Raw genomic sequence first — 27145 nt, forward strand, 5'->3', positions numbered from 1 at the left:
GCTGCATCATGGAGAAAGCAAGAGAATTCCAGAAAAACGTCTATTTCTGCTTCATTGACTACGCTAAAGCCTTTGATTGTGTGGATCACAACAAACTGTGGCAAATTCTTAAAGTGATGGGAGTACCAGACCACCTTACCTGTCTCCTGAGAAACCTGTACGAGGGTCAAGAAGCAACAGTAAGAACCAGACATGGAACAACCGATTGGTTCAAAATTGGGAAAGGAGTACGACAGGGCTGCATATTGTCACCCTGCTTATTTAACTTATATGCAGAGTACATCATGAGAAATGCCAGGTTGGATGAATCAGAGGTCGGATTTAAGATTGCCGGGAGAATTATCAACAACCTCCGATATGTAGACGATACCACCCTAATGGCAGAAAGCGAAGAGGATCTCAAGAGCCTCTTGTTGAGGTTGAAAGAGGAGAGTGCAAAAGCTGGTTTGAAACTCAACATTCAAAAAACGACGATCATGGCATCTGGCCCTATCACTTCCTGGCATATAGAAGGGGAAGAAATGCAAGCAGTGACAGATTTTACTTTCTTGGGCTCCAAGATCACCGCAGACGGTGACTGTAGCCATGAAATTAAAAGACGCTTGCTCCTTGGGAGGAAAGCTATGGCAAACCTAGACAGCATAGTAAGAAGCAGAGACATTTATTATTTATTAATTGCATTTATACCCCGGCTTTTTTCCTCTTGCAAGGAACCCAAGGCGGCTTACATTATCATCCTCCTCTCCATTTTATCCTCACAACAACAACCCTGTGAGGTGGGTTGGGCTGAGAGTCTGTGACTGGCCCAAAGTCACCCAGTGAGCTTCCATGGCTGAGTGGGGACTAGAACCCAGATCTTCCAGCTCCCAGTCCAACACTCTTGCCACTACACCACACTGGCTCTCGCCAGTGCACTGACATCACCTTGCCTACAAAGGTCCGTCTAATCAAATCTATGGTTTTCCCTGTAGCAACGTATGGCCGTGAGAGCTGGACTATAAGGAAGGCTGAGCGCCGAAGAATTGATGCTTTCTAACTGTTGTGCTGGAGAAGACTCTTACGAGTCCCCTGGCCTGCAAGGAGGTCAAATCAGTCCATCCCAAAGGAAATCAACCCTGAGTGCTCATTGGAAGGACAGATACTGAAGCTGAAGCTCCAATATTTTGGCCACCTAATGCGAAAAGTCACTGGAAAAGACCCTGATGCTGGGAAAGACTGAAGGCAAAAGGAGAAGGGGACGGCAGAGGATGAGATGGCTAGATAGTATCACCGATGCAATGAATATGAACTTGAGCACACTCCGGGAGAGAGCGCAGGACAGGAAGGCCTGGCGTGCTATGGTCCATGGGGTCACGAAGAGTCGGACACGACTGAACAACAACAAAGCAGGCTTTCCGACCTGGTGTCCTTCAGATCTGTTGGACTGCAATTCCCAAATTCCCCAGCCAGCATGGGGAGGCACCAGGTTGGGAAAGCCTAGCATATAACAGGGGTGTTGATGAACTTCAGGTCCACGGGTCGAATCCAGCATGCCTGGGGCCCTGATCCGGCCCTCTAGGTGTTGTTGTTGTTTTAAGTGGCAATTTACCCCTGTATACCTCCATCTCCCCAACATGGGCAGTGCTGAAACCAATAGCAAACAATGGTAAAAACGACAAAGAGTCTTGTGGCACCCCAAAGACTAACAAATTTGTTTTGGCATAGGCTTTAATGGATGCTCTCTGCTTCATCAGATACCTGAAGTGTGAACCTCAAATTGGCAGATTTATATCCACATGCAATGCTGGGAGTGTGGGTGGAGATGTAAACTGTGTTGTCAGAGGGAAATGAAATGCAAAAACTACAGAGTGATGATTACCTAAACAGTTGCTGGGTGATGACACAGACATCGTTGCAATAATCTGTTGGGTTGGGTGCTGTTTTTATTGTTATTTTTCTGGGGGGTTTAACTGTGTTTTTAAAGTATTTGTTTCATTCTTGTTTTACCCAAGTGTTTATTTTAATATTTTTAGTTCCTGTGATTGTTGGCTGCCATTTTCCTGGTGGAAGGGGGGGGGGGGGCTACAAATCAAATTAATCAATAAATGGCGAGCTGATTAATGTATGTAGGGGGAAAAACAAACACCAACCTTTGTCCATATTCTGACCACAAGAAATAGCTTCCTGCATTGAGCCGGACTCCATGGTCTTACAGGCCCCTTCCAACCTTACTGTTCTATGATTCTATGAAATAGAGTGAATCTCTTGATTAGAGAGTGATTCGAGGTTTACACTCCATGGGTAAAATCCAGTGTAAGTCCAAATTAGAGTCGACCCATTAGTAATAGAGTGAAATAGAAATTGAGTGAGTGACTTGATCAGAGAGTGATTCGAGGTTTACACTCCATGGGTAAAATCCTACCTAAGTCCTAGTTAGAGTAGACCCATTATAAATAGAGTGAAAGAGAAATATAGTGAGTGAGGGCGCAATCCTATGCATGCATAGGATTGTGCCCCGAATCTCTTGATCGGAGAGTGATTCGAGGCTCACACTCCATGGGTAAACTCCAGTGTAAGTCCTAGTTAGAGTCGACCCACTACAAATAGAGTGAACTAGAAAGAGAGTGACTGAATCTCTTGATCGGAGAGTGACTCGAGGCTCACACTCCACGGGTAAACTCCTGCCTCAGTCCTAGTTCGAGCGGCCCATTACAAACGAATGGGACTTAAGGCCGTCACGACGAAGTTCACCCCATCCATTTCCACGAGCCGTCTCCACGCAGGGCTTATCTCGGATTTTACCCCAGCCGGCGTCCACGGAGGCTGGCGCGCCAATCTCCGCGCTCGCCTTCCAGACGCTGCCCTAGCTCGGCCGCGACAGACGGCCGCAGCTGCCCCTCCGGGGCCCCGGCCCCCCTCCCCCGAGGCGCCTCGGCCCCCGCAGCTGGAAGATGTAAGCAGACCCGTCCCGACGCGCCCGCGCCTTCGGCGGGGCGAACGGCCCTCCCCCGGGCCTGCCCGTCGGCGGCGTCGGCCGGGGCCGGGCGCCGGAGGGGCCGCCGGGGCGGTCCTGGCGCTGCCCGCCGCCCGAGCCCCCGCCCCCGCCCCGGCCGCTCCGAGCCCGGCGGGCCGCGGCAGCGCGCAGCCCGGCGCACGGCCGCGGTGTGCAGCAGCGGCGCCCCTCGGCCCTCGGCCGGGCTGCTGCGTCCGGGGGGAGGCGGGCCGGGCTGCCCAGGGCCCGGGCGGCGGGCGGCGGCGGGCCTGCCCGGGAGCGGGCCGCCTCGCGGAGGGCGCGCCGGCATGGCGGCGGCGCAGAGCCGCGCCCGGGCCCGCGACAGGGGCGACGTCCTGCGCCGCGCCGAGTTCCTCTCGCTGAGCCAGCCCTGGAAGGGGGCGCAGGAGCCCCGCGGGCCGGGCCGGCGGCAGAGCGGCCAGGGCGGGCCGGCGCCGGGCGAGGGCCCCCGCGAGCGGCCGCAGTCGCAGCAGCTGCCCGACGAGGACTGCATGCAGCTGAACCCGTCCTTCGGGGGCATCGCCTGCAGCGCGCTGCTGGCCATCGACATCTCGCTCTCCAAGCGGCTGGCCGTCTGCGCCGGCAGCGCCTCGCCCTGGGGCAACGCCCGCTCCATGGTCAGCCTGGTCGGGATCACCGGGCACGGCGTGCCCTGGCTCGCGGGCACGCTCCTCTGCCTGGCCAGGAGCAGCACCTTGGCCGGCCAGGAGGTCCTCTTGAACCTGCTGCTGGGTGAGTAGCTGCGGCGGGCGTCGCCGCCCCCTCCGAGGCCCGTCCGGGGGCCCCGTGGCGTGGCCGGCCCGCTCGCCGCCCGCCGGCGGCGCCGCCGAGGCAGGGCGCGCGGGGACGGGGCCCCGGCGCTTTTTCGCGAGCCGGGACGCTGGCGTCAGCCGCCACCCCCGGCTCCCCTGTGCCCTCGGAGCTGAGCGGCCCCCCTCCCCGTATCAGGGGGGCAGTGGGTTTTCCCAGCCACGATCTGTCTGTCGTGCCCTGTTGTAATGCGAAGTATATTTCGGGGGGGGGGGGAGGCGGGGGCTCGGTTTGGAAGGGGCGGTTGACCCGTTCGCTTGACAGAAGGCCTGCTCCTGGTGGAGACGAAAGCTGCTAGGGCTGGCTTGTCGGTATGGAAAACCGCGGCTGCCTGTAATTTTGGACTTTCCTTGGGAGCTGTCACGATGAGTGCCTGCGCTTCGAGCACCGGTTTTGGCGGGCCTTGAGCAAGACGCCCTCAACGGGGCCCTTCCCACCTTCTCATCCCCATTGTCTCCGGCTCCTATTGGTCCTCCTCGTCTTTCTCACCGTTGCTACCCTGGCTGGCTTGACAGGCAGAGAGCCAGTGAGCAAGGAGGCCGCGGCATCTCCCGCTCCTCCTCCTCGCCACCTCCGTTGTCAGGGCCAAAGCAAGAAGCGGGTGAACAAGCTGGTTGCAGTGGGGAAGAGGAGGAGCAGGAACTCCTGGGGGCTCTTGTAAGTGGTCCCCTGCTGCGGCATGGGCCCTTGGCAGGTGCCCAACCAAGCCTACTCTTGACGCTGGCTGCCAGGAGCGCCCTAGCTGCCTCTTACAGTCCACTCCAATAGCCAACTCAAGACACAGACGAAAGGATTCTTTTCAAGGCTTTATTCCTTTTACAACTTAATGACTCTTTCAGATGCTAATCACCAGCAACTAAGCAAGGAACAGCACTGGGGAAAGATAGCAGAGTGGCCTATACCCCAGGTTAGGCAGTTGGTCCCCTTTTGCAGGAGAATCACGGGGAGGCCCTGAACTTAGGGGCTAGGGAGAGATCCTCCCTCTTTCCCTTGGGTCCTCGGGACGCGACCGTTGCTTGCGCGCCAAACGAGCGCTACGCCTCCTTTCTGCGCCCTCCATCTGTCGCCGCTCCCTGTGTCTGCGCCGAGCGTCCAGCAAGCCCCCCTCCAGTGCTCTCTCGCTGCCAGGGTCACTATCTCTCCCAGGAATGCCGGCAGGAGGAATCTCTGCCAGCTGCTGTGCCTGTGAGAGATGAGCGAGCTCCTCTCCCACGGATTGCTGTTCCTCCTCAGAATCAGAACTGCTCTGGGGCCCTGTCGGCTCAGTTTCCACCCTGACACTGGCCTTGCTTCCTCTTCACTGTCTTTGCTTCCTTGAACATCCTTCATCGACAACAGGAGGCTAGAACACTTTGAGAAAAGACCAGTGTCGCATTTTAAGTGTGGCAGAAGTGGTTTCAAGGCAAAAGTTGTGGGTTTGGTCTGCTCCTGGTCCACTTAATTTTTTTTATCGGTCTTCACACTTCCAGGGCAGCTTGGGCGTGGTTCTTGATCTAATTTTGTGACTAGAGACCAAAGTGACCTCAGTGGCTTGGAGTACATTTTACCCACTTCAGCTGGCTCACCGCTGTGGCCTTTCTTGGATAAGGATCGTCTCGCCACAGTGTTTCATGCTCTGGTGCCATCCAGTCTGGATTGCTGTAATGTGTTATACATGGGGCTGCCCTTTCAGATAGTTTGGAAGCTTCAACTTCTGCTGAATTCAGTGGGTGGAATTCTGACGGGTTCACTGCGGTGGAGTTATAATACGCCAATTCTTAAGGAATTACACTGGCTTCCTATTTAGTACAGAGCCCAATACAAGGTGCTGGTTATCACCTTTAAAGCTCTGAATGGCTTGGGGCTTGGGGCCCAAATACCTGAAGGACCACCTCTTCTCATACTATCCTGCCCATGCACTGAGATCTTCAGAGGAGGCCCGTCTCCGAATACCATAAGTGGGAGATGTGCACTATGCATTTACAAAGGAGAGAGCCTTTTCTGTGATGGCACCCTGACTTTGGAATGCCCTTCCAAAGGAGATACGATACCAAATCCCACCCTGCGCTGACAATAATGGTGGTGCTTGTTGGGGTTGCTGGAGGAGGTGGAGGAGGTTTTAGTGTCCACCTCCCTAATGTCCACTGAAGCAGCCTCCCTCCCCAACTCAGTAGTGTGTGCATGTGTTCAGGAATGGCCCATGGGGCCAAAAAGGTTGTGCACCCCTGCCCCAAGCAAACAAAGCAATTCTAAGATGTTTCTGCCACACCACTGGCTAAATCCCTGGCATCATTCCAGCGGCTTTTCTATGGACGTATGAATTGTATGCATCACGCACAAAAAGCCCTGTGAATGTTCACACGACCACTTATCTTGGTAGGAAAGAACTCTTCACGCGATTCTGGACTCAAGGGATGGTGGTGGTAGTGCGCTGGCTACTTTCAACTAGAGTTGCCAAGTCTCGGTATTTGACCTGAGGTCTCAGCGTTTCGGCCTCTTCTTGGGGTCTCAGGGGAAAAATACTTAAATCTCATGGGGGCAACCAAAATCAAAGGAGGAGGAGCAGGCTAGATTCTTCTCGCCTTGATTTATGCTTTTGCTGTTTGCCTCACCCCATGTGTATCATGCTCTACCTATAAGCCACTAGGCTCCACCCCAGTCTGTCAGGCACTGCCCCTTATCCCCCAGGCTCCGCCCCCTGAATCTTAGGGTGTGAAACACAGGAAACATAAGACGAGCCATGCTGGATCAGACCAAGGGCCAGTCTTGTCCAGCATTCTGTTCACACAGTGGCCGACCAGCTGCCCACGGGACACCCACAAGCAGGACCTGAGCGCAACAGCACCCTCCCGCCCCTGTTTACCAGCAACTGGTGTGCATAGGCTCACTGCCTCTGGTACTGGAGGTAGCACATAGCCATCAGGACTAGTAGCCATTGATAGCCTCCTCCTCCAGGTATTTCTCTAACTCCCTTTAAAGCCATCCAAATTGGTGGCCATCACTACATCCTGTGGCAGCGAATTCCATAATTGAACGATGCCCTGTGTGAAGAAGTCCTTCCTTTGATCTGTCCTGAATCTCCCACCAGTCAGCTTCATGGGAGGACCCCGCTGGGTTCTAGTATGATGAGAGAGGGAGAAAAATATCTCTCCATCCACATTCTCCACACCAGGCGTGCATAACTGTGTGCACCTCTTATCATGTCTCTATCTGAGCTAAACATGTAAACAACACAAATGCTGAATTATGTTCAGGGGTTGTTGTCTCAGTATAACCGTGTAAACCGATGATGATTATCATCTTCTTTCTCAGCATAATAATGGTAGTGATTTCTCAGTGAAGATTTAAGGTTATGCCCAAGGTAATTTTGAGTCTGCTTCCTCCCTTTTGTCTGGTTATAATCCAGAGGTGTTTGGATGAAACTTCTTTCAGCCCGAGCTTCGCTTTCCATTTCGGGGAACCTCCCGGGGGGTGCACACCTCTGCGTCCACTTTAGACAGCAAGGTTGTAAGGAGAGGTGTTCTTGGTGCGTCTCCCTGTTTAGATGTCCCGTCCCCCCATGCCACCGCTGACTTGCTGAAGTCTCAACCTTGCAGAGGCAATGTAAAACCTATCCAGTGTGGAGTTGTCGTCAGAGTGCTGAACTAGGATGGGGAGACGTGTGTTCAAATCCCTATTCAGCTCCAAACCTTGCTGGATAACTTTGGGCCAGTCAGCATATCTCATCCTAACGTACCTCACAGGGTTGTTGTGGAGATACAAGGGAAGAACCATGCATAATGCCCAGAGTGCTTTAGAAGTAAGTAGGAGTGGGAGAAACATGTAGTAGGAGCGGTTTTATTGTTCAGTTATAAGCCATAACAAAAACAGAAGGGACATGAAGAGTTGAGCGCCAAATGCAGTTTTCAGTTCCCCCTGGCCACCGCCGCAAATAAGAAAACACACATGGAAACATAATTTTCATTATCGAAAACATACAAATGCACTAGGTGTAGCAAAATTCTTCCTGAGCCTGAACGGTGGCAAATATTTTTCGCGTTGACTCTTATGAGGTGGACATTGGGTAATGTAATGGACAATGTCCTCAGTGACAGTTTTACAAAACACAGAGAAACACTGTTCCAGTGGTAATTTCTTATAAGGGCCTTCTGTTTCGTGCAATGGCCTAAATGTGTACATAAATTGTAAATATTCATTTTTGCTGGCTTTCAGGTTTAAGTCGTCAGAGAGTTAACGCAGGTTAAATGTATTCTGGCAGGTTACGGAAATGGCCCAGACGTTTCCAGCGTGGCAGCCTCGAACGTATCGTAACACAGGAGGCTGCAGAGGCCTACGAGGCATAGCACATCCTGGGGACATTGTGATGCTGCGCTAGGTTGCAGCTTGCATGTCCAAGGGCCCCTGTCATGATGCACTGTTCATCCTGGAGACGTTACAGTGCTGCGCTAGGCCGCACCTTGCATGTCCAAAGGCCTTTCGCACGGTGTGCGGTTCATCCTGGAGACATTGTGACGCTGCGCTATGCCCTTCTCACAGTGCGTGGTTTGTCACATCGCTGACTCCTCACCACACCTAGGACAACATGTGCTGGGAGGCCTAGCGACTGGTGCTAGGCCTCTCATCAGATGCCTGGGTGGAGTTTTTACAGAGCGAAATAGACCCCTTCCTGGCACCAAAATATTCTTGTGCCTTGCTCTTGTGACTACAGCCTAACAAGTTTGCTTCAGATGCCATCCCATGAGTCCAAAACGTTGCGTTGGAACTGGCCCTCGGTTTTGAAATCCAGAAATCTCTGCTTCGTCATGTATACAGGGGAAGGGGGCTGTTCTGGTCCTTTGGCGCTTGCCTGTTGTCTTGGCGATACAGGACGAAATGACCTGTGCTGCAACCTGATCTACTGAAGGGGCAGCTGCACCTGACGGCAGCAGGAATCCCTGACCTGATCTGAACTTGCATTGCAGGGGAAAGATGTATCGGTTGTGCCTATTGCTTTGTGGGCTGATCTGTTAACACCGCGTGTACGGCCAGGGGGAGGCAAACATGAAGGGGCTGAGAGCCCGATGGGGCCCTATTCATGAACGATTGAATGGACGCGTTATTTCAAAGAAGTACAGCACAGTGATCAGCCGATACTGTCTCCCTCAGTGTGAATGTAAAAACCTGGGAGTTCAGCCCTGTCCTTTCAGTCCTGGGTTCTAAGTCAGGTCAGGCTTCCTGTATGCAGTTTCCTGCACTAGTCTTCTTCATGCATTCATTCATTTCTTTAAAAGCAATGGATTTATGTATTGCATTTCTTTGCCACCCAAAGAAACGAGCAGGTCACAAAAATTATAAACTCTAAAATGCAGTATCATAAAACATAATGTAAAATCTTTCATAAAGACAACAGAAGTAGACTGCTTTGGTACTTGTTAATGTTAATTGTTAATGAACATTGGCTATGCCAGCTAGGGTTGGTGGGAATTGTAGGCTAAAACATCTGGAGGGCCACAACTTGCCCATGCCTGCCATAGAGAGAGCAGAGCATTTGGGCTTCCATTTGTATGTCGCTGTACGCAGTGTGTCCGGTGCATCCTTTACAATACCAGCCCAGATATTTATAATACATTGATAAAATGCACTGGAGCGTTTTTACAAGAAGGTAAATAATCCTGAGGCAACAGGCTGAGGGTGTACTGCGTGTAAGATAGCAGTTATGGAACTGAGCTTTGAATTACGAAGTTGCCATTCAGATAATGCCTCTGTCACAGACTCATGAGTCGGCTTGAGGTGAGCTACTTTTCTCTAACCCGCAACCTCCCCTTTGCGATACGGCGTCAACCTTAGAGGGTTCTTGTAAAGCAGGGGTGGGGGAGCTATGGTCCTCCAGATGATGTTGGAGCACAACTCCCATCACCATGCTGACTGGGGTTGATGGGAGTTGTAATCCAACAACTTTGGGAGGGCCACAGGCTTGTCGTAATTCTTGTCGTTCAAAAGATTTTGCATACGCTTAACATGCCTGTGGGCATTGCAAGGAGATGGCAGGAAAGCTCACTGGAGCAGTGGAAGGCCTCCTAGGACATGGTGTCGGGGAGTCACTGTTGCCTGGGCCAGAGCGAGAGGCAGGGGAACAAGCAGGTTGCAATGGTGAAGAGGAGGAGCAACTCCAGGGGGCTCTGGTCAGTGGGCCCCTGCTGCAGGGTGGGCCCTGGGCAGGTGGCCAACCAGGCCTACCCATGACGCCAGCCCTACCACAGGGCCAGGCCTATCGGGTGTTGAATTTCCAGGATCTCAGCATGGACATGACTAGATTTTTGGAGATGCAGTTGCGTGCTGTATTATGCCTTTGACTGAATTTGGATGGGACACTGTAGCTGTGGGAAAGGAAATCCAGATCTCCTTTCACCTGGTTTGTCCCCGTTCGGATTTTGATACACCCGGCAAAAAAGTTCTGATGCAGTCACTGGGCTGAGAGCCAGCGGTTGGCTCAGCTGTTCCTCAGGCCTTGCAGCCAGGCTATTGAAAAAGGGCAGAATAAGGAAACTGCCAAACATTGGAGCGCTCTCTCTCTCTCTGGCCTCTGTTCTAGGAGACTGTCTGTGAGCCCAGTCTCTGTCACCAGCATAGTATAATGATTATTTTAAGAGCAAGAGCGAGGAAGTCCCATCAGTTGTAAGCTCACTCAGTGGCCTTTGTCAATCCCCACCCCCCCGCTCTTGCTCTCTCTCGCAGTCCCCTTATCTTTAATATGGGGGTGATAATACTGACCTATCTTAAAGGACTGTTGTAAGGCATCTGTGTTCATGTATCTTTGGGGTCTTCCATCTGGTGCCTGTAGGCACCTGTCGGTCCATAGAAACCTTTGTCGGTGCCCGCCAGGTTCCTTGCCCCTTTGATTCTTAGTTTATTTCTTAAGATATCTTTTTAATTACACTTAAAAAAAAACACTCAAAAACTGGGAGCCTGGCATGCTGAAAAGCAAAGGGTTTTGGAGCTCACTCCACCTCTGCCTTTGACTTAGGTTCTTGAGCAAGTTACTTTTCTTTTAGTCTTCTGGGAAATGAGTGTTCTGTGACCGGCCAGGCCCACCATGTCAGCCATTCCATGAATGAGCAAGCCCCTGCCATGCAGCCATTTTGTGAGAGGGCCCACAACACTCTCTCAAAATTAATGTGCCTGTTTATCCATAAGGAGGAGGAGGAAGAGGTTGGGGACCCCTGGGGTAAATGACTACCCTAACCAAGTTGGGCTTGGAGAATACCTCTGACATTCTCCAGAGAGAGAGACCTCCTCCCAAATATATCTTTCTGTTCCCCGTAGGAGCTTCGTAAGGGAATAACACCTCTTACCCCTGTTTTCAGAAGCCATCTGTGCCTTTATGACATCAGCAACTGTGCACAAATTGCAGCCCTGACCTCAGAACTATTTACATGCCTAGAAGCCAACACACATCAAGAAAGGGGCAAAGAGAGAGATCTGGAAATGAACCGTCAGGAATAAATGTGGGTATACACATACGAGCAACTTATGTGTCTGCATTTCCAGACAGATCCATCATCTGATGGGCATTTCTAATCTTAATGAACAATTTTAAGTATTTATTGTTTATCATTTACTTATTTATCCTGTTCCCCAGCCAAAAATGCTCCCAGAGCAACTTAGATATAATTTGTGGAATAAGACAGTTCCTGCCTGTAGGCTTACAATCTAAAAAGACACGACACACAAGAAAAAAAGAATGGGGAAGGAAGAGGGGAAACATTAAGTCTTTCAGCAGGGCTGGTGGAATGGGCTTGCTCTCCCTTTTCTCTCGCAGTCCAGCCTGCTGGAATGGCTGGTGGTGGTTCTTTTATTACATTTCTATACCGCCCAACAGCTAAAGCTTTCTGGGCGGTTTATAAAGATTAAAAACCTTAAAAAGACAATATTATACATAGTATAAAAACCGTTTACGTGCAAACATATAAACAGACAGCACACACACATATATCTAAGCAATTTTTAAAACAACAATAAAATATTCAACAATGAAACTGAAACTAGCCAAAGGCAAAACATCCAACTTCTATAAATTATGGCAAGATTTTATTTTATATACTAATCAGGGACATACACAGCTGTATTTGTCAAAGCCCGACCTCAGACTATGGAAAAGAGACTAAGTATAATTTGTTGTGGTGAAGAATGATAAAGGAAACCTCCAAGCAACATATGGATTCCACCTATATCTCAGTTTGTAAGGTAAAGGGGAAAAAAGATACATATATGTTAAATGTACTACCCCCTGTCAATAATTAGATTTAAATCCAATATGTTTCTTTTTACTTATTTTTGGTTTTTGGTTTCTCTTTCGGTTGGTTTGTTTTATTTTCTTTTGGAAAACTAATAAAAACTTTTTAAAAATAAAATAATAATTAAAAAACAATAAGAAAAATCCAGGACCTGATTTAACTGTTATCATATGCTGCCAAATGCCTCAGAGTAGAGGAAGGTCTTAACCTGGCACCGAAAAGTTAACAGTGTTGGCACCAGGCAGGCCTCACTGAGAACTTTGTTCCACAATTGGGGGGCCGCCACCGAGAAGCCCCTTTCCCTTGTTGCCATTATCTGAGTCTCCCTTGGAAGAGGCACCTAAGGGTGCCTGGTTCCTCTATGGGAGTGATCCATGGGTTCACGGGGGTGATGATCTTCAGCAGGGGTGGTGGAATGGCGTTTCCCATTCTCATTTCCCTCAATACAACACACACACACACACACACTTCATTGGAACTTAGGGTACTATACATAAAAATGCAATAATGCTTATAAATAATAAAAGTGCATTGCAGTAATGTGGCTACCTGGGGCATGCTGGAAATTGCAGGACTTTTTTCTTCTAAACGTGCATAGGATTGCACCCTCATTGAGTTTAAAAGTATTGAGAATCCAGTTAAGGATTTAAGGATGATTATTACACCCAATGATTATTACACACAGCCCTGCCTATATGGTGGAAACATAGATTCTTCTTCTTGGTGTTTTTTCTGCAGGATGATGTCAGGGTTTCTTGAATACAGATATTCTGCAAATACTTACTGCGGGGCTCGACTGGCCAAAGATGCGTAGTGTGGGCAATACTGACCGGAGTGGACTGACTTGCTCTAAGGCAGCTTCCTATGTTCCTAATTGTTAGGTATATATAGAAATGCAAGCAGGTGAGTGAAGGCTTCTCCCCCCGCGTCCCGGAGCTTACTTGACCTGCTGTGATCTTGGCAGGTGTGCAGTGAAGCGGGATAAACTACAAACGTTGTGTAGGCCAGAGAGAGACGGGTGTGCCATCTCCTTCTCTTGGTATATTCCTTCCTACTTTCCTAGCCTCAGGATGCAAGTGAGAGTATCCATCTCCATCAAATATCACGCCGCAAATCCCCATAATTTCTGTTTTCCTCAGAGGAGCTTATACAGGTTCCTTTCTCTCTCTCTTTCTCATTCCTGTCTCATCAGATGTAGTCAAGACGCTGTCAAAGAGCAAACTGCATCTGACTACAGTCGTCTTTGTATGTAGGTTTGTTTTAAGCTATTTTTACTGCCATAGTTGCTGCTACCATTGTATTGTTATTAATAATAAGTGGAGACCTGTAAAAATTCAATTATGATTTCAATTCAAATTCAATTATAAAAAAATTTGATTTGTTTTTTAAAAGAATGGAATTCCTTCTCTATGTCTATTCTTCCATTCACTGTCACGCACGCCTTATTCACACTATTCATGCACCACCATCTCTCACGATTGCAGTATTCACACGTGTCATTGAGGTACGACTCCTACACAGAGACACTGTTCAAGCAGCACATTCCAGCAGCTGACTTGTAATAGTGCTACTTTCTTCCTTCTCTGAACCCCTTCCCAATCTACAGCTCCTTCAGTCCCCTGTTGTTCCTAGGTATAAAATACCTTTGAGCAGGGAGAATGTTTGCAAACATTCCATAACAACTCAGAAGCTAAGCCAATAGCTAGCAAGCATTCCTTTCAGTCAGCTGAAGCTAGAGCTCTTGCAGGGGATAGCTATTAAGGCTTCAAATGCTGCAGCTTGTGTTTCTTTCTTCCTTTTTTGGCAAATGTTCAAACCACATGTAGGGAGAGGGGAATCTCTGTGTTCTGTTCTGTAATTGGATACCCGATGTAAGCGTAGCCTTGCTGTAGCCAATTATACACACACACGCACACACCATTTACCATCAGTGTGGATTATATTTTAAAGATTAACATGAGAACATAAGTAGAGCCCTGCTGAATCAGACCAAAAGCCTATCTCAGGGGTCCCCAATGTGGTGCCCGTGGGGACCTGCAGCAGTGCCCATGAAGCTCCCTGCTCCCTTAAAAACCTGTATAAACAAAATCCTTGGGGAAAATTAGGCCAGTCTTCTTTCTTTCCCTTTCTAGCCTCTAGCCTTGCTCTTTCTCTCTCCTCTCCCCCTTTGCCTTGCTGTTTCACCCTCCCTCCTAGCCTCTGGCCTCATCATTCCACAAGCTCTTTATCTCACTGTTTCTCCCCTTCCTAGCCTCTGGTCTTGTTCTTTCTCTCCCCCTTTGCCTTGCTGTTTCCCCCCTTCTTCCCAGTGTTTGCCATTTCTTTCCCCACCTTTATCTCACTGTTTCTCCCCTTCCTAGCCTCTGGTCTTGCTCTTTCTCTCCCCCTTTGCCTTGCTGTTTCCATAAGCAGGACAAGAATGCAGTAGCACTCTCCTGCACATCCTCCTCAAGGTTCTGTCCCAAGGAGCTTACAATCTAAATTTCACCAGTGGGGAAGACTAAAACGGGAGAGGGGAGGAAGAGGAAGGGGCAAAACTGAGGAAGTGGCTTTACTTGTACTTAACCCTGGTTGCAACGGGGCATGAGTTAAACCAGGGATGGGCGACTGGTAGGCCCCCAGATGTTTCAGCTGGCACTTCCCATCATTCCTCACCCTTGGCTGTGCTGGCTAGGGCTGATGGGAGTTGTTGGCCAAAACATCTGGAGGGCCACCCCTGGGTTAACGGAATAGGTGGCTTTTGTCATTACGCTGGGGCATTATGGGTTATTAAACTGGTGGGCTGCTCACGCAAATGTACTTATGCTAATTTATATGCTTTGATGCAAATTTAGGGGTAATTATTATAATTTTAAAAAATACAGTACAGTTCACCATAGTGTGGAAGACTACGTGGCCAGATAACCCATGTGCCTGCCTGCTCTATCTGTTGTCCAGGTGCTGTTGATGGGCAACTTCAAGGCCCTTTAGCTCTTCCTTGAGATTTTTTTAAATTATTATTTTTAAACCAGACCTGGACTGGACAGCCTTTCAAATAGAGGACAGACCTCTGGCAGCCCTTCAAACAGAGGACTGTAAAAGAGGACACATGGCCCCCCAGCTCATACCTGGAACCAGCCCCATGAGGGATGATCACCGGATGGCGCCCCGTTCTTCTTTCCTTGGCCTCCGACCCATCCTGCTTATTTTCTCCCTGGTGTGAAATGCAAGTCATCTTCATTGCAGCCCTTCCAGGCAGAACTGAGCAGGTCCGAACAGCCAGACTCCAGCTGGGTCCAGAAGGGAGGGTAGAAAATGACTTCCTGTGATTCAGCAGAGCTCTGGCTTCAGTGCTCAAAAGCATCTCCTGTCTGGGAACTGTCGGCAAGGTACCCCTGCAGCGGATGGAAGGACTGGGAAGGGTCTTCTCCAGCGAGAGTGCTTTTGCAGCTGCCAGGAGAAGCCACCTTCTGAGGGGGAATCTGTGTGTATGCGGCTGCTTGGCGCTAATATAACTTGACAGAAACATGAGCTGGGGAAAGAAAGGTAGAAGGAAGAGAGAAAATCCAGGGTGTTTCTTGAAGGCAGCTGAAGAATTGGGGTTTTAAAAAAATGCAGGAGGAACAGGCCTAAAGGAGCCTTTTTGCTGAGAGAGAGAGAGAAAGAGAGAGAGGTTGGCAGACCTAAATGCCCCACATAAATGTTCTTCCAGAGGTGCTTATAAAGCTATGGTATCATTTATAAGGCCCAAAGAATAGCGGGATGTCCAGCCCTTTCTGTACATGACACAACATACCTTCACGCAGCATATAATTATGCAGTTCATTGCCATAAGATGCAGATTTTAAAAAAAGAAGAGAGACAAATTTAGGAAGGATAGCTCTATCGACGACTGTTGGACGAGAGGGCTAAATAGAGCTTCACTGTTCAGGCACAATACACCTGTAAGTACCAGAGGAGGGAGGCAAATGTCAGAGCTGGCTAGTCCCTTCATGGCCTACTTGTATTTTTCCCAGAGCGGTGGTGTGGTAAATTCTGAAGTGCAGGCACTCATCATGACCGTCCCCACAGCCACACTCCCAAAGAGTCCCAAAATGCAGGCAGCAGTGTTGATCCAGATCCACAAACCAGTTCTAGCAGTTCTCAGCTCCACCAGGAGCAGGTCTTTGGCAAAGTGAATGGGTCTTAATTGCTCATTCCAGACCAAGCCACGCCAAAACACTTTGCATGACAACAGAGAACAATACCTTGTAGCTGGGAAGATTTATTTCCCAGCCAGCACCTGTGAGAATTGGAGCTAAGCTCAGAGCAGAGGGGACAGGGAAGTCTGAGGTGGGTGTGGAGTGTGGCAGAATGACTGGCTGGGGAATGCTGGGACCTGTAGGACTTCTTTTCTGTCTAAACATACATAGGATAAGCATACATAGGATCGCACCGTTAATGTCCTTGGGCCATTAGCCTGGCTGCTCTTGGACAGAAATACTGTGCTAGATGGATCCTGGCCTGATCCAACAAGACACTCAGTCTCTTGTGTTTCTGCCTCCTCTGTAGAGGTGCTAAAATGTTCCATTTTCAACCCTTTCTAGCGAGCTGCGCTAAACAGCTTATTTTATAGGATCAGAGGTGTTATCGAATGCAGGCCAGCGTGGGTCATTCATACATCATTGTGCATCTCTAGGAAACTCTGCAACTTCTCTCCACCTGTCTCTGCGTACCAGAGACCCTGCTGTTTATGGGTAGAGTTGCCCACTTTTTTTTCCCTACTGAGCTGATCTCCTGTGTTTTTAACAGTAACCTGCCATGCAGAAAATTAAGCAGGTGATGGTTTTCCTGATATGGAGATGACCTCAGCAGCTAAATTTCTGCTTATCAGGCAGCATTTAAGGGCGCAGGAGCAGGGCTTCGGGACAAAAATGTTGGCAACCATTTATGTATTTATTTATTATTTATTGCATTTATACCCCGCCTTTTTTCCTCTTGCAAGGAACCCAAGGCGGCTTACACGGTCCCCCTCCTCTCCATTTTATCCTCACAGCCCTGTGAGGTAAGTTAGGCTGAGAGTCAGCGACTGGCCCAAAGTCTTCTAGTGAGCTTCATGGCTGACTGGGGACTAGAACCTGGATCTCCCGAGTCCTGGCCCAACACCCTAACCGCTACACCACACTGGCTTTCTATATATATCTCCATCCATCCATCCATTCATACAGGGATAAAAGAGAGGTCAGCAGAGAACTCAAATGTTTTACAAGGAATTCTGTTTCAACTCCCTTTATCTTCCAGTTTATTCCTTAAATGTGCTAGGAAATGTGTCGAGGAGAGTCCAGGGGTGCTTATTCCAGGATATTGTGAATTTCGAAATGGGTGTTCATCAGCGTGCCTGCAATGTAAGGTTTCTTTCCGGTTGTTCACCCTCCTGAAGGGCTTTTTCTGTCCAGCACAGCTGCAGAGCTGCAGAGTTTTGGAGCAATCTGGGAAGAAGCCACACGAAAGTAATTGGTTCCGAGATACAAATTGCCGTCACTCCCAAGGGCATGGTGTTCGGGAGGAATGGAAGTCCTCTGGTCAGCCAGCAATTTTACTCATTAGCCCTAATCATTTTGGACAGAGGAGTCTAATATATCTTTTACTTCTCCCAGTCTCCTCCTTGACCCCACGGCCCAGAACCTTTCCTTCTATTTAGCTTATGATGCAGCTTTTTTCCTTCTCTCTCTCTCTCTCCCCCCCCCCTCACACACACAGACACACACACATACACACTTCAGCTCCTAAATAAGTATATTTTTCCATGTATATGACCTCTTGTTTCAGTGGCAACCTTTTCCCCCATTATGGCATGTATGTTTGTGTATGTCATCTGTCCTCAACCTGGTATCTGCCAGATGTGTTCAGCTACAAGTCACATCATTCCCAGCTAGCATTGCCATTGGCCGTGCTGGCTGAGGTTAATGGGAGTTGTTATCCAAGACATCTGGACAGCCCAGATTAGGAAAGGATGGGGCATATAAATGCATACATACATAACAGTGGAGGCTGGTCCCTCCGATGTCAGTGGGGCAGTGAATCCTCTCCGGGAGTGAATCCTCACCAGTGGAGACTGGTGGCACCTTGGAGAGCTCCTTTAGAGACTGGTTCTGACCGAAACCCGGAGTGGATTCACTGCCCCACTGACATCGGAGCCACCAGCCTCCGCTGATACATAAATATGGGGTGTTTGCGGTTACTCCCTGCCATCTCTCTTCTACTGTCGACTGCACGCGGAATTGCAAATGGCTTTCCGCACTTGGCGGGATGAGTGACTAATAGCACATTTTTTGCATGTTCATTCCTGTTTCCTATCCACAGTAGCGTGGGCAGGAAACAAACAATTCACCTGAGCAAGCCATATTTTCCATCACTTTCTTATTTTTAATCCATTTTTAAAGTTGCGCCAAAGCGCTTTTTTAAATTTAGTCACTGTTGCATGATGACTTTAATCACCTTTTCTTTTTTTTAAGGTACGTTTACCGAAGTGTGTTAGCGCAAATTACAAGATCAGGAATAGAATTGACACAGTGCTAGAACAGCACGGCCAGGAAAGGCTGTGTATGTGTGTGTGCACACGCGCGTGTGTGTTTATGGGCGTGTGTTTTAAATCTGCACTGATCAGCAGTGGCTCTCCAGAGTTTCAGACATGAGTTTTTCCCTTCCTTACCTAGAAATGCCAGGGATAGAACCTGGGGCCTTTGGCATGCAAAGTAGGTGCTGTACTAGTGGGCGTCATCAGAGGCAACCAATTCGTACTCCTATTTTACGCGTGAAGAACACGGAGGTCGAGAGAGAATCCATTAGCAGAAGACCAGTCATGGCAAAGGATTTTTAAACATTGTTAAACAACTGGGAACCAGGAACACTGCAAGACACTTAGCCATCTACCAGTAAATTTCAGTCCAGCTTTTGCCCACCTCTCTTTATTTCAATGTGCCTTCTTCATGATGCAGGGGGGAAAGATGGCTTCCTGGGGTCTAAGGAGCAACCCAAACCTGTCTAGCCCTGGGGTAACCCAGTGACACATTCTGGCCCTGCCTGCGGCAGGCCGCATGGCTGGAACGTTGGGGAGCAAGCCGTTGATGCAGGCAGAGTCTGGGTTTATATGTAGGTCAGATAAGACTGCGAGGAAACATGAGCCTCGGTTCCCGGAGTGACGGCACCACTTGTATCTATTTCTGAGGGCCGTGCTGACGCCAACAGATCTGTGAACATTTCGAGTGCTCTTTCACATCAGGTTAGCAGCCAAAGGGAGCCATGCTTGGGAGTAGGGCCTGCTATGACTATTGCCTTTCCCTCCTTGTGTGGGGTGATGGCAATTGTCTTTGAGACGGACGGGATAAGTTCTACTATACATTATAGAAGGGGAGGGAGAAACTAAATTCCTTGGCTCGCACAATAGACGCTCAGCCCCTTCATTATGTGCCCGTACAGCCTTTAAATTTTTTTTTTGAATTTTTCAAAGTAACAATAAACAGGGACAAATTTAAATACACCACATATGAGTCCATTTCTTCCTGATCGCTTCGGGCACAATCCTATGGCCACTCAAACTGTCCAGAAGGCCATAGGATATTTCGGTTTCTGGGATCCGAGGTCAGAACCAGGGCTCCAACCTCGGTTCCCAGAAACCACGGACCCCGCCCCCTTTCCCTCACAGCCGGTGTGGTTTTCTCTGCACCAGCTACGTCTCCACGCTCAGAAATGGAGCACAGAGACAGGGAAAAGGGGGTGGCCTTGGGGTGGGGTAGGTAGGAGAACACGGAAGCTGTATTACACAGCTTCCTATGCGCGTACTGGCCTCCTTCCCCCCCGAAGCCGCAGCTAGACAGGCAAAATTACCTGTCTAGCCAAAAATTCAGGGTGGCTGCACAGAGGCTGCCAGCTATCTCAAAAGGATTGCGCCCGAAGGATTTCTATTTGGTACAAGCAAGATGACCTGAAAATGTTATCATTCATCATCCCAATATATGACGCCACAGAGTTCTGTGTGTCTTAGGAGGCTATCGTGTATTCAGCCCAGTATTAGCAAATTCAAAAGTGTCAATTTCTACTTGGCCTCTTTGTACCTGAAGATGTTTAGTGAGTTTCTCCATTAGTACAAAGTCCCAAATTTTCTGTTTCCATATCATAAGAGAGAGTTCATTTGTTGATTTCCACTTAGTAGCCAACTTTCATGCCTTTATGTCTTTATGCTTCTTTATTTTTAAATTTTTAATGTGATGTAACAGTAGATATATGAGTATTTTCCAGTAAAAAGAGGAACATTTCATAACTCCTACAACAATAATTAACTAAGAAAATTAATCATAAAAACCCATTGGGGCTTTTACTATTCAATCATATTGTTAAAACATATCTTTCACAGTTCTCCATGAGCTTTTGGTAGGTTTCCCCTCTCATCCTGTTTGTTAATACAGTCGATAAAGGCATACCAGATTTCAGGAAACATATCTAATTCCATTGTTTTTCTTTGCACCCAGATTTGTCCAGTCAATTTTTCTGCCAATATTCTCCATACATTGTTATACCACACTTTTACCAATAGGTCTTTACAATCTTTCCAGCATTTTGCAATTAATAAACGCACTTATTCAAACAAGAAGTAAGTGTTTCCTTTTATGGAATTTGGACATTTTGGCCACTAAAATTGATAACAGGGCTAATTTTGGATCAATCTGTATTTCCTTCTTTACTATAAGACTGCATTCCTTAAACATGTCCTTCTGTACAGCTTTCCCTATGGAAAAGATTTGAAAGATTGTTTTAATGGCCACCTCCCTTCGCTCCATTGGAACCACAGCAAAAGCTCTCTTAGAATTCTCTCTGGCGTGTTAGGTGGTGACGTCCAGGTGGGAGTCAAGACAAATTGGTGTGAGCAGCTAAGAGTACAATCCTATGCATGTTTAGACAGAAACACGTCTTACAACTCCCAGCATTCTCCCCAAATGCTGGGAGTTGTAGGACTTTTTTCTGCCTAAACATGCATAGGATTGCACCGTAAGGTGCTCTGCTGAAGTTCACACTTCAGGAATAGAGTTAAAAGAGCTTTTTCTTTCTGGCCAAGAGTGAGTTCATGGGTGCTGTTAAAAATGAGTTACCAAGGACTGTTGGCTCGGATCTTGCAAAGCTTATCTTAATTTTCAGTTAAAACAGTTGCTATGCGTTGTTGTTTTAGAGAGCTTTAACTATGGCTGCTGTTAGAAATTAATTACAGAGAGCTAGGTGCCACGTTTGCTGTAATGGCCACTGAAGATAGTTGCGGTTTATAATGGCTTTGGATGCCTTTCAATACGGTTGCTGTTTAAAATTAATTACTGAGGTCCAGTGGCTCAGGTCTTGCACAGTTTATCTTAATCACCAGTGAATAAAGTTGCCGTTTACCATTGCTCTGAAGGCATCTGTGAAGAAAGAAACGTGGCTAATAGAAGAAACCGATCGGAGGGAAAGGAAACCAGGAGATGGTAGATAAGACCTGTGTAAGAGAGGTCAGTCTGTTCTTACAGCAGTGGCCACAACTACCAAGAGAGGTCAGATGTCAGGTCTATGCCATATTCTTTTCCTCCCTTCTTTTTCCTCCTATCTACGGAGAGCCTTTCCTAACTCAAGGGAAAGGAAATGCAAAGAGGTTATCCGGGCAGCTGTTCTTGAACAAACCTAATCAGTCCCTGGGAAAATAAGCAACTGCCCTCTTGACATTCCTGCGGATAGAGACGTCTGGGCCTGCTAGGTGCCCTGTATATGCTGTTGTTGTAGCTCCTTTCCAGTGAGATGCTGAAATGGGCACTCTAACTGATTAGGAATGCTAGAGCAGGGGCTATGTGGAGTCGGAGGCTAAAAGACTTGTTCCTTGCCTAAGACTGTTGAATGCAGTCTTCCCCAACCTGGCATCTTCCAGATGACTGGACAGCTCCCATCATCCTCAGCCATGAAGCTCACTGGGTGACTTTGGACCAGTCATTGACTCTCAGGGCTTCTCCACATGGAGCTTTTATCATGGGATTGAGCTTGGTCACTCATGGAAGTTTGCAGGTCTTTTACATGATGTCCAGCGCCTTTCCCTGCTTTCTGACCATTTTCACAGTTTTATTTGAAACTGAGATAATGTGGTAATTAAAAGCCACGTGTCCGTGTAAAGGGGGAATTGCGTTATAACAGCAGCACTGTCTGGTGGCTGTATAATGAAACATATAGAACTTGCAGATAAATGCAGCTGCCTGGGGAGGGGAAAGAGGAAGTGTGTGTGAAGGAGCTGATCTTAATCCCGCAAAGAATCTGGAAGCAGAAGGCCTGGTAAAGTCGCAGGATAAAAAAACCTGGTGTGGACAAGCCCTCAGCCTAATCTACCTCACAAGGTTGTTGTGAGGATTAAACGGAGAGGAGGAGGACCTGTAAGCCTCTTTCGGTTCCTTCCCAGAAGGAAAAAAGACGGGGTATAAATGTAACAATAAATACCGTCAGCGGAGGCCAGTTGTTATGTGATGGTTGCCACATCAGCCTATGGCTTTCATGGGTTCTTTGCCTCACGCGTTCCATCCCCTTAACCTTCCTTCTTTTTGTCCCTCCCGTTCCAGCCTTGCTCTTCGACATTATCATTGTTGCCGGCTTACAGAAGATGGCCAAGCGGAGGGGGCCGTACGACATCAGCCCAGGCCTACTGGACTACCTGACTATGGACGTCTACGCTTTTCCCGCCGGTCATGCCAGCCGGGCAGCCATGGTGTCTAAGTTCTTCCTCAACCATCTGGTTTTAGCTGTCCCACTCCGGATCTTGCTCATTCTCTGGGCCTTCTTAGTGGGACTTTCCCGGATCATGGTTGGACGGCACCACGTCACTGATGTCCTCTCCGGCTTTGCCTTTGGCTGTTTGCAGTTCCGCCTGGTAGAGCTCATGTGGATGTCTTCCAACACTTGCCAGATGTTGATTTCCATGTGGTGAATAGCAGCAACACACTCTGCTCCCCTCCCCCCCCCCGATTTATTTTATTTTTTACACACAGAAGACTAGACTCTTTAAAAGCAAATGATTTTGAAAATGAAACATGGTACACAAATCGTCCGTGTGTCGGAAGTGAATACCAGTTTCCGTTGTGACAATGAAGATCTGGTCACATTATTAGTTCAATGTCATCTGATAACTGACTGGTGCTCAAGAATCCAGAAGCAGTGAAGATCCACCGCTGTATGTGACCATGTTTTCTTGACTCCCCAGTTGGATGGCAAATTCATTTGGCTGCAGAAAGAAAACAAAATTATGTCCTCTGTTGCTGTTTCTTTGCGTAGATATTGACATTGTCGGAACACACAGCCCTGGTTGTTTCATGTGGTTGTGCAGTAATTTGCTTTCATGGAGGCTGGGAAATGATATGCTTGTCAGGTTGCCACCGGGAGATGTACACCATACCTTTTCAATTCCTTGATGCAGTGAGAGATGTATTTATTTATTACATTTCTGTACCGCCCAATGTAGTTAAAAACAAAACTGAAGGAAGGACTAAAAAGCCTGGGAAAATAAAAAGATCTTCACCTGGTGCTGAAAAGACCACAATGTAGGCACCAGGCAAGCCTCTCTGAGAAGGACATTTTACAACCGGGGTGCTACCACTGAAAAAGCCCTTTTCTTGGTCCTTTCCATCTCACATCATTTGGCAGGGGCACCCGGAAGAGGGCTGCTGAAGATGATCTTGTGTCTAGGCATGTATATATTGGAGATGAGGCTGTTGCAGCATCTTTTGCCGATGCGTCTCCCATCTTGTTGCCTATTTCCTCCCTCCACTGCTGCTACAAGCAGGATACCAGGGGAGGGACAGATGACAGGGCTATAAGAAAGAGTGACCCGGTTTGCACGATCCAAACAGACCATGACGGCACGTGCTGGGTGGGTTTTGAATACTCAAGCCCCGACCGCAGCCTATTGTGTTGTCCAAACCCGGTGACCATGGGTTATGCGAGTGTTAAACAACCCGCCCATAACCCTCGGTCCCCAGGTTCCGATGACACGACTATTGGCCAGGCTTCAATAAGTGACGGTGGGCTGTTTGATCGTGCAAACTGGCCCACTCTGGAGACACCCAGGTTAAAATCCTCACTCAGGCAAAAGCTCACTGGGTGACCCTTGGCCCTGTCACTATTTCTCAGCCTAACCTACCTCACAGGGTTGCTGTGAGAATAAAATGGAGGTGGGATGCTATGAATGCCGCTTTGAACTTGGAGGAAGGGCAGGATAAAATAAATGTATGTGAAATCATGTCTGCCTCACTTCCCGCTATATTGGGTGATTTAAAAGTAGAGTACCGATCTCTGGGTTACGGCTGGCGCGCACACACGCCCTAGTGAACCGCCATGAGGAGGGGGATTTGTTTGGGTTATTTGCAGCCATTGTCCCTTGTGCAAGCTGGGCACAAAGCCAGACTTTAGCAATGTCAACTTTGGCCCTGTTTGTTCCTTTAATGTTCAATTAAAGGGCTCCTGAGGGAAGATGCAATAGGTAGGCCTGTTGCTTGGGTGGAGCTATTAGAAATCAAGCCAGTCAGAAGCTCCCTGCAGGATTGAGACCTAGCCGATGCAAAGATGTTCTAGAGACAACAAGCCCAGAAGTCGTGCCCCAAAAAGCAGGCCCAAGGTGAGAACATAAGCTGAACCATTCTGGATCAGACCAAGGGTCCGTCTCGTCCAGCATTCTGTTCACACAGTGGCCGCAGGAAACCCACAAGCAGGACAGGAGTGCAACAGCATAACCCTCCTGCCCATGTTCCCCAGTAACTGGTGTATATAGGCAGCCTGCCTCTGATACTGAGGTAGCATAGAGCCATCAGGACTAGCAGCCATTGATTGCTACTACAGTACAAAGTCTTCGCCTTCAGGAGAATCAGAGAGCCAAAGCCAAGCCAGGACCTGGTCTAATCCCATGAAGCCGTCCAAAAGTTTCTACCAGGGCTGCAAAGGAAGAGCAGACATTTTCCTGGGAGGGCGGCTGGTGCTGCTTTGGAGGAGAAGCCAGCTAGGCCTGGTTGCCATGACAATGCTCCCATCCCAGGTGTAGACAACCTGAGCTGGGAGCATGTGGTCACAGGGATAGTTTTAATCAGTTGTCTTCTGTTTTCGCTGCACAAAACACTCTCATTATTTTCCCCAACAACGCTGCGGGGAGGGTGCGGAGGTGGGTCCCCCCATTTTACACATTACAGGTCGAAGAGAGAGAGCACCCGAACAATTCAGTTACGGAATTCATTGCCACAAGGTAAAGTGAATCGTGCATGGCAGGCCCAAGACATTTTGCTGCCAGAGGCAAAGAGAAAAACACACTCCGTTCCAGGCGTGTCCTCCATTGCACCTGAGGGGAGTGGACTACTTTAGGGGGCTTGGAGCAGGCAGGGCCCAAGACGTTTTGCTGCCTGATGCGAAGATGGCGCCCGCTTCCATTCCATGCACAAAACCTGTCTGGACGGACTGATGGATCTTGTCTTCAACACTAACGATGAGGCAATGTCTTCTACTGAATCTAAGGCAGGAGGCTTGCTGCTTGCTGCTGCTCCCCAGCACCTGAGGCAACTGCCTCACCCTGCCTAACGGTAGGGCTGGCCCTGAGAACAGGCCTCTTGGAACCCACAGCTCTGTCCTCGCCACCACCGTTCGCTCATCGCAGCATTTGCTCACAACCCGGCTCAAACAGTTTCTGCAACAAAGCAGTGTCCGTGCGCACACAGTAGCCAGGCCCCCACGGCAGCCATTATGTGACTAGCCACATCCTCCCGGGGAGCCATTTTGTGGTGGTGCCCACAGCAGTTTCTCAAAGCCCCAAATGTACCCAGGGGTCCACAAAACGGTTGGGGACCCCTGTAATATTTATCTCCTTGCTACACAGAACCTCACCCTGTTCCTGTTAAAAGCACAGCAACAGGCAAGTCTGGTCCCACTGCTGGCACATTTGCAACTCCGTTGTCCAAGGAGTAACAAGCGAAAATAGGCCCCCCGAAATCCAGTATCCATCCTTTGGCAAAACCCACAAGATTTGGCTCATAACCCTCATAGGAAATGCAGGCAGAGCCTGATATAGATGGCTTTTTAGCTGGCAGCTATTGCCTGTTTGTTGTTTGGTACTCGATGCAAGAAGCAAATAAATAGAAAATCTATCCGTGGCAAACATCGCTCTGCTTGGGAAGTCATCAGCGAGGCATCAGCTTTCAGAGCACAGTGAAGGAATCCTGTCGCAATGAAGGTGGAAGGGGATTTCTCCTCCTGCCAAAGCAGTCACCACGCTTTGGCACGCCTAACGCTATGTTATAGGATCAACAGATTCAAGTTGGAACACTTTTCCTTGTTCAGTGGCATCTGCTGCCCCCAGAACAAAACAAAAGGATCCCCATCTCCCTTTGAGATCCCCCCAAATAATTTCTCCTTCCATTAATACCCCCTCCCCACGATATTAATTTTCCTTCCAGATTTTTGCCAATAATTTCCCTTTGAATCAGTTCCTACCACTGACTCCCGTTTAAAGACTTGGACAAGGGACAACATTTGAATAGAAGCAGCAGCTGTTTCCCGATTAGCAGCTCCCACATCAATGAGCCTCTTTCTGCCTCCCTACCTAATTCCTGACCTCTGTCATATAGCATAGCCAGGCACTCATGAGATCAATGGGGGGGGGGGGAATGTTGAAATGCAGTCGCTCTTCATGACGGCCAGCATAGCTAAGCCCCCAAGGAGAGTCCACAAATTCAGGGGCTGTGTCGATCCACATTCACAAACCAGTTGCAGCAGTTTTCATCTCCGCTAGGCGCAGGTCTTTCATAACGCTACTGGGTCTTCATTGCCCATTCGAGACCAAGCCACCTTGAAAGCACTTTTCGTTACAACAGGGAAAATAGATTGTTGCTGGGAAAGCTAATTTCATTTTCATTGCACTTATTATATTTCTATACCATCCAATAGTCAAAGCTCTCTGGGTGGCTTATGGAGATCAAACCCCTTAAAAATACAATATTACGCATAATGTAAAAAACAGTTTACAGACAAACATATAAACAGACAGCACACGCGCGCCTGCACACACACCCCGCTGACAGATTACCCCTGAGGGAATCTGGCA

General features: G+C 48.6%; 1 protein-coding gene across 1 annotated transcript; it reads left to right on the forward strand.

The window, feature by feature from the left end:
* The first annotated feature begins 2940 nt into the window (after positions 1–2940).
* Positions 2941–27145, forward strand: PLPP7 (phospholipid phosphatase 7 (inactive)). The gene is made up of 2 exons (XM_084820818.1): positions 2941–3724; positions 22632–27145. The coding sequence occupies exons 1-2, from the start codon at positions 3280–3282 to the stop codon at positions 22994–22996; spliced, it is 810 nt and encodes a 269-aa protein (XP_084676944.1). The 5' UTR covers positions 2941–3279; the 3' UTR covers positions 22997–27145.

The sequence above is a fragment of the Heloderma suspectum genome, chromosome 14, assembly GCF_057233095.1.
Source record: "Heloderma suspectum isolate Gila_16-S chromosome 14, 16-S_ref, whole genome shotgun sequence".
Classification (NCBI taxonomy): Eukaryota; Metazoa; Chordata; class Lepidosauria; order Squamata; family Helodermatidae; genus Heloderma; species Heloderma suspectum.

What these genes read in the sequence shown, in the direction of transcription:
- PLPP7 (XM_084820818.1), top strand. Translation starts at nt 3,280, where the DNA reads ATGGCGGCGGCGCAGAGCCGCGCCCGGGCCCGCGACAGGGGCGACGTC. An exon ending in CCTCTTGAACCTGCTGCTGG is followed by an intron (nt 3,725 to 22,631) that starts GTGAGTAGCTGC and finishes CTCCCGTTCCAG; the next exon opens with CCTTGCTCTTCGACATTATC.